Source organism: Trematomus bernacchii, unplaced genomic scaffold, assembly GCF_902827165.1.
Source record: "Trematomus bernacchii unplaced genomic scaffold, fTreBer1.1, whole genome shotgun sequence".
NCBI classification, from domain to species: Eukaryota; Metazoa; Chordata; class Actinopteri; order Perciformes; family Nototheniidae; genus Trematomus; species Trematomus bernacchii.
This window is the reverse complement of record NW_022987552.1, coordinates 2,019,451-2,027,821: the sequence shown is the minus strand read 5'-3', so window position 1 is coordinate 2,027,821 and position 8,371 is coordinate 2,019,451. Positions and strand designations below refer to the sequence as shown.

At 40.5% G+C, this 8,371-nt stretch overlaps 1 protein-coding gene across 1 annotated transcript in view; it reads right to left on the bottom strand.

Annotated features, from left to right (window-relative positions):
• The window catches only part of aig1 (androgen-induced 1 (H. sapiens)), a 17,985-nt gene extending 11,067 nt beyond the window's left edge, over positions 1–6,918 (bottom strand). The window contains exons 1-2 of the mRNA XM_034123784.1: positions 6,629–6,918; positions 2,032–2,187 (exon numbers count right to left, since the gene is read on the bottom strand). Of these exons, the coding sequence (XP_033979675.1) occupies positions 2,032–2,187; positions 6,629–6,769 (297 nt within the window). The 5' untranslated portion in view covers positions 6,770–6,918. The remainder of the gene's footprint in view (positions 1–2,031; positions 2,188–6,628) is intronic.
• Between the last annotated feature and the right edge of the window lie 1,453 nt (positions 6,919–8,371).

Sequence of the window (8,371 nt, the reverse complement as noted above, 5' to 3'; positions counted from 1 at the left end):
GACAGGAAGTCAGCAAACAATAACAATACGGAACAGATAAAAAACACTGAGATTAAAGAAAGGGAACTCCAATGTATTACAATTGTTATTTGGTTAACATATTTCTTTGTTTAACACTTTAAATGTGTGACAAGAAATAAAGAGGGTTTCATCCTCTGATTCTTCTCTAAAACAAGTAACATATTTCTGGTAACTTTCATTCGTATTATTTTGTTTATTTTTTTACTTCTTAACAACATTTCTGGGAGGATTTTCTTGCTTTCTTGTTTGTTTCTTTATTATAAGCAACTGTATTTTGATGTGATGCATGATTGTCAAAACAGACGTGAGGTAATTGAATTTTTTTTTCAATTCTCCCACTGCCAATTATACAAAAATAAGCCATATGCCGTCAAGTGTTGCAAGAACATTTGTGACTTTGTGATCTGTTGTGTCAAGCTGCAGTAAGAAGAACACAATACACAGAACTAAGGATATCACGATATCCCATAATTTGGAACCAAGTCGAAGCAAAAATCCAGAAAACCTGAGCAAATGATGTCCACTTCCTGCAGCTGTCATCATTATGCATATTTAAAACAAATATATGCATGTTACCCCTTACTTTTCCCTCACCTGAACGCATCATATCTAACTGACTCTGGGTCAGATGTTCCGGCAGCTGAGCGTTTGGACTCGGGCCAAACCATGTTCTGCAGGACAGGGGTGGAATTACCTGGCTGTCATCTCAACCCCCCCCATCCCCATTGTACCCTGACCGGCATGTTCTCTGCTTTCAACAGGAAACACACAGACACACACACACTTTGTCCCCGTGGGCCACACACACACTTCCTCTAGTTTCTACTCTGCCCTACACAAAAGGAGATGCCTGTATAGAAATGCATTAAAAAGTGGTACGATCCAGACAGGAATGAATATAGTTTTTGCAAAGTTTTTGTCAACAATGCACAAGTCACACAGGTTTAATTGTCAAGTCATAACACACATGTATGCACCCTTACACTCGTGCATGTACCAGAGCGCCACACACACACACACACACACACACACACACACACACACACACACACACACACACACACACACACACACACACACACACACACACACACACACCACACACACACACACACACACACACACACACACACCACACACACACACACACACACACACACACACACACACACACACACACACACACACACACACACACACACACACACACACACACACACACACACACACACACACACACACACACACACACACACACACACACACACACACACACACACACACACACACACACACACACACACACACACACACACACACACACACTCCCCATCAGTCAGACTGGGTTTCCAGACATTAGCTGGTGATAATCACGTCTATTGTCTGTGTGTAAACTGAACTCTGTGCCCAACTCACACAGAGGGCTCCATGCCAGCTCTCAGCTTCTATAGGTGTGTGTGTGTGTGTGTGTGTGTGTGTGTGTGTGTGTGTGTGTGTGTGTGTGTGTGTGTGTGTGTGTCGATACCTGGGACATAGTTTTGGTCAGACAGTGAGTTACTCAGTGCAGCAGCTACAGGGCACCTTGCCAACTGAAGCTTTGAGTAAAATAAGTGTGTGTGTGTGTGTGTGTGTGTGTGTGTGTGTGTGTGTGGATCAGACGGAGGTCACTGCCTGTCTGAAGCAGGAGAGAGGACGACTCAACACGTTTGCCCCTGTTCTGTTTATTTACAGCGAGATTTTAAGGAATAATTTACCTCAAAAATGTGCATTTGTATAGCAATAACACACTATGTTACTTTAAATTCTTCGTGAAATGTGTGTGTGTGTGTGTGTGTGTGTGTGTGTGTGTGTGTGTGTGTGTGTGTGTGTGTGTGTGTGTGTGTGTGTGTGTGTGTGTGTGTGTGTGTGTGTGTGTGTGTGTGTGTGTGTGTGTGTGTGTGTGTGTGTGTGTGTGTGTGTGTGTGTGTGTGTGTGTGTGTGTGTGTGTGTGTGTGTGTGTGATCTCCTCACCGCTCCCACAGGGAAGGCCAGCACGGCCATCATCCAGTCTCTCAGGCCGATGAGCTTCCTGAGCTGCCTCTCCTGCTCCATGCTGTCGGCTCCTTTAGTCAGCAGGCTGGAGACATCGATGAGGACGCACAGAGCGAAGAACACCGCCTGGATCACCTGCAGACAGACAGAGAGAGAGAGAGAGACACATTTTAACATCGAACACACTCTTATACACTTTAAAGGTCACCTATTATGCAAAATCCATTATTTCTGAAAGTTTCAGGAACAAAGATTCTCTCTCTTTTTGTCCTGATCCATTTTTATAAAAACCTGTCTGAAAATGAGCTGATCAGATTTTGGCCACTTTATGATGTCATGATTTTTTGGCTTGTGTAACCATTAGCCAATCAGCAACCAAGGTACCCCCCACCTTATCACCTGAATCTCCTCCTAGAGCACCATTGAGTTCTTTTTAACCAAATTTCTCTCAGAGGGGCGTGGGGAGGGGCTCCTTATTTTCATCTAAAGTAACAGACAGAGAATCAGCACTTTGATATATGATATACTCCATGTATCCCCGCCCTGCTTTAAGGAGGTAAGGAAAGAAATAGCTTGGTACATTTAAAGAAGATGTGTTAATGAGAAATGATGGCGGCAATCTCCGCCATCATTTAATTCTCACCTCTCCTTCCTCTACTTCAGGCGGTAATTTCTCACATTACCCAGAAGTCATGTCACCACTCAGAGATGATTCAGCTTCAGCATGTAGGAACGCCGTTTGTAGGAAAGCAATAAACCCACCATGCTGTGTGTTTATTCTCCTCTAATACCAACACAGTGTGCACAGTGTTCCTGTTCCTGTTGTACTACAGACTCTTGACTACAATTCATGTTTGATCAACGCAACAGTCAACTCTGATAAATGATAAATAATCTGCATTTACATCTCCAGTCTTGACGACCTTTCAAAGCACTTTTACATATTCAAGTCAGCATTCACCCAGTTCACCCACATTCATTCAGAGGCTGTGTAAAGTAACTAAGTTCATTTAAAGGGGACCTATCATGCAAAATGCACTTTTGTACGTCTTTTCTACATAAATATGTGTCCCCGGTGTTCCAGGGAACTCACCAAGTGTCAGAAAACACAACCCTCTCTATTTTCCTCCATACCCAAATCTCTAAAAAAGGGGCTGCAACGGATCTGATCAAAACTGATCCAGATTTGAACACTGTCCTGACGTCAGGACGGTGGCGCTACGGCTATTGGGCCAACTCCACCAATCAGGAGGAGACAGCCACGGCCATTGCCGTTCGAAAGCGCTGGAGACGCTGTAGTACATATGCCAGGCCTGTAGGTGGTGCTGTTCTCACAGAATCAACCCTTGCAAAAACAGAGCTAAACATTTTCAAATTGAGCAAAATGAGGCATGGCTAAAATGCATGATCTGTTTGGTATTTTGAAAAAAAAAAAAGTATAAATATGCCTTATATAGGTATGGTCCTACACTATATTATTCAAATATAGCATGATAGGTCCACTTTAAGTACAGTATTTAAGTACAAATTCACCTTGCTCTGAAATGAAATAATCACAATATCACTTTCTGTCTCTAAAAAACTAGTAAAGCCATTTTTATTTATTGACTGTTTCTCTCCCATTTTCTTCAGTGTCCATCTTTACATTCAGCTTCACATGATAGGCCTTCACCACTTTTTCAAAGGTATTGGGTATATGAAAAATGTATATCATACGGTATAAAGTTCACGGTATTCGGTATGAAACGGAATACCGCCAAGCACTATCATAGTAATCATATCTCAGTGTAGCACTTATTGCAGGGCTATATGTTGCACATGTTCATACAGTCACACACACACACACACACACACACACACACACACACACACACACACTCTGATTTAGAGCCAGATGTTTGAGTGTGTGTGTGTGTGTGTGTGTGTGTGTGTGTGTGTGTGTGTGTGTTTCCCGGCTACTGGTGTGTTCAGAGGCCTGTACTACGAAGCTGGTTCAACCTAACCTGGATATGTTTGAGTTAGCCGGTTGGCCCAATCCAAAACATACGCGCTCTCGCTAAACTGTACTACGACGCTGGATATCAAGTGGATCGCTCAAGCCAGCCGTGTCCTATCTAGTTAGGTGCGCGTTCACATGAAAGGGGTGGTATTTGGAGCATTCGACCAATCTCAAACACGGACAAGCGTACTGACAGCGCAGCGTCATACTTCCTGAATGAAAAGTGAACTTTAATATTAGTCAAATATGAAGAAGTTAAACTTTAACATCCATGACTTAAACACTTTATCCAGGATAAAAGCCACATAGCTGCACCTGCAAGGTGAATACAGCTGGTAAAAGAAAAAGTGTTTGAATGCGTACATTAACAGGTTTATGAAATCACTGCCCCGTCCAAGACACGAGTGGATCTGACTTTAATTAGGAGAATTTGACTCGAGTGTTTCGTCAACTTAATGTGTTGCTTAAAATAATACTTCTGCATACAGTATGTGACACTGTGAGTGTTGCACGGCCAGATACGGCTCAGCTGACTCAGATAAGGAAATATATGATACATTATGATGTGATATGATATGAATGATAATGGCACACATCGACGTCTGCACTCACAGTGCCGCGGACTGTACTTAATGTTACTCTGATCCGGTTACTTATGTCGTGGCAGATATTTAAGTAAGCTTTCTTAACGCTAATGTTATAATAGTCAGATTGCTCTGAAGATGGGAGGGGATATTCTATTAATTTTCACGTTCACACAGTCAGTTGATTTTTGCCGGCCGTCTTTCCTGCAACGGCAGTTTTTCTGTATTTCCTCTATCCTGTAATATGAATTGATCGCTTTAAACTCTGCACACGGAGCTCTGATTGGTCAGCAGGCGGTGCTTTCACTGAGTTGATCTCTTAGCCTGCAACCTAACCTGCTCCGGACCAGGCTAGCCGCTCAGCATAAGTTACCATGGAGATCTAGCCTGCTAAAAAGAGAACCAGCGTCGTAGGACCGGAAAGCCAGAGTTTTCCCTGAAGTCAGCCGGCTAAGCGAAAATACGGCTTCGTAGTACAGGCCTCAGGTCATTAACACTACAGTTAACCAGGAGGAGAGGATAATGTGGAAAATATGACAGCAGTTTCTCACACACACACACCAACACAAAACTCAGACCAACACAACACACACACACACACACACACACACACACACACACGGCCTTAGTAAAACCACTGCTAAGAAAACTAGATTAACATTTACTACTCTTTTAGACCAATTACCAAAAAATATTTAATCAGATACATAATAATTAAAATAATGTATGTGTTGTTATTGTTTTCCCTATTGCTGCTTTTCAGCTTAAATTATTGGTTTTATTTATTTTATTCTATTTATTTACATGATATTTATCAATGGTGTTTATTTTAATGATATTGTATTGACTTTTATTCATTAATTCCTTAGATGTTATTGTTGCAATAGGTATTTATTTATGTATTCTTTATGTGATGCACTCTGGGGGCTGCATGTCTGTATGAAAGGTTAAATAAGTGGTTAGCATTAAACCAATACCTGTTGATGGATCACAGGAATGCAACAAAGAAACTCCCACAGAATGTGATAATGGAAACATTGGTTCAGCTCGTTACAGCGAACACACACAGAGAGTTACTGCTGATTGAATCAGTGTAAAGAGCTGCTGTTATGAGGGTGTGTGTGTGTGCATTGTTTGGGAAGACTGAGACTGGGACTGTGTGTGTGTGTGTGTGTGTGTGTGTGTGTGTGTGTGTGTGTGTGTGTGTGTGTGTGTGTTTCCAACATTTCCTCGTCATCATAGTGTTATCGTTTCCTTCAGAAGACATTATACTATGAAGCTTATTATATACATTTATGTATTTATTTCCTTTTCTATGTGTTCCCTTAGTTTGGCCCCTCCCACTCTCAACATATAAACACAACAACATATAACAGATGAACCATTAAAGGTGTGGGGCATCTTATAATAAAAACAACGCAGTGTCGTAATCTTGTGTCATCCTTAAATTGTAAGTATTTGCATATAGATATATATAATAATTTTCCCACACTCTGGGAGCTCTGTGTACGCGCTGTGTACGCGCGGCGCGCTCCCGAGTCACGGGGGAAGCATTTGTAGCCGGAGCACATTCTGCACCACAACACCTGTTCAGCCATTCAAACACGCTGGAGGCTAAAAAAAGACGCCATACACCGACTGTATATAAAAAACACTATCTGCAAACAGCCTTCAGTATGCATGTGTTTGAACACAGATATGAAGAGGACAGGAAGCCAGAAACGAAAGATTCATTATTTGACTCGAAGCAGCTTGCAGTTAATGCAACGGGTGTATTGGGTTGAATTAAAGAGACCATACACCGACAGTATTCAAAAACCAAAACACTACTGTATCTGCAGACAGTCTTCAGTATGCATGTGTTTAAACCCGGAAAAAAGAGGAAGAGGAAGCCAGAAACGATGAATATTAATCATTTGACACACAAAGCAGCGATTCTGCAGCTAATGCACCGGTTTTTTTAGGTTAAATTAAAGATCACTGTTCCCCTCACCAGGTCGATGAAGGTGAGGAACTTCCAGCTGCCTCCATAGGTCTGGTGCGCCGGCATGTCCAGCGCTTTGTAGTGGCAGAGGATGGAGAAGTAGGAGAGGAGGATGGCGACCCGGAGCACCTGCGAGGGGATCAGCGCCATGATGGGGGTGTGTGGGGGTGTGTGTGTGTGTGTGTGCAGGGTCCCTCTGTGCACCTGTGTACACCTGTGTATGTGTGTGAGATGTTATTTAATGTTGTTCTGGCCTGTGTTCAGCAGCTGCCTGTCTGCGCCTCTGCTCGCTCTGCAGACTGCTTCCGTGTTATGGTGATGGCGTAAGCGGAGGGGGAGGAGTCTGTAGCATAGACTGTATACAGTAAAGGTATATTTATTTATGTTTTAAGTAACAGGTGAATGCATTCTTGTATTAATATCAATCTATAAGCATAATACCTACGTTACATAGTGTATCTATCCATTAAGATAGATGGGATTTTCATTGAGAGAGTTAAAGAACATAAATTCCTTGGAATCACAATTGATGAGAAACTGAGCTGGAAACCACACATAAAACATATTCATTCCAAAGTCTCAAGAAGTATTGCAATATTAAACAAGGCAAAACAGATTCTTGATCAAAATTCCCTCTACATTCTTTACTGTTCATTGGTTTTACCTTATTTAAGTTACTGTGCAGAGGTTTGGGGCAGTAATTATAAAACTACAACACAATCCCTATTTATTCTACAAAAAAGAGCAATAAGAATTATTAAAAATGTCGGCTATAGGGATCATACAAACCCATTATTTTTAGAGCTAAAATTATTAAAACTGTCAGATCTTGTTGAATTCCAAATCGCACAAATCATGTTTAAGGCAAAACACGTTCAATTACCTGGGAATATTCAGATATTGTTCAATGAAAGACAAGGGAATCATTATTTACGGGGTTCATTTATATTCACTAATGTTAGGGTGCGCACAACAAAGAGAAGTTTTTGTGTTTCTGTTTGTGGGGTGAAGATCTGGAACAATTTGAGTGAAGAGCTAAAGGGATGTCCAAACATAAAACTATTCAAAAAGAGGTATAAAGACACAATTCTCACAAGGTACATGATAGATGAAACTGCTAAACCATAACTGTTTGTATTCTTGTTTTGTATTTTATTTATGAATTTGTGTATGTATATATATAAATATATAGAGACCATTGTCCTAACTTGCCTGTAAATATTATATGAATGATTATATAAATTATTCAAAATTATAAGTATACGTTTATATTGTATGTTAACATATATTAAGATGTAAAAAAATAAAAATAAAAATAAAAAAAAAAAGGGAGAAGGGGTCGGATTAAATAAGTGTAAACTTCTTCCGACCCCTTTTCGGACGTGTAATTAGCTAAAGCTTTATTGTTTATTGTTATTGATATCAGACAATGATACTGCAGATTATTCAATTATTAATTAAATGTTTCGTTTTGTTATTGCATTCATTTGTATTGTACTGTATCATGTCTGTATCACCTTTTGTTTCATTTGTATTTTCTTTGGTTTTACACGCTCGAAAAAAAAAACTAAACTAAACTAAACTATCTGTTAATTGTGACTGTCTGTTCAAACTAAAACTGTCTTGACGTCCTCTACAGTGGACATACTGTAACATTTCAAATGAAATACAATTATAAAAAGTCTAAATTGCAAGATGTTTTGTTAACCCCTGAGAAGATTGGAAAACACTTTTTCCCTCGCTTCCCAGGAG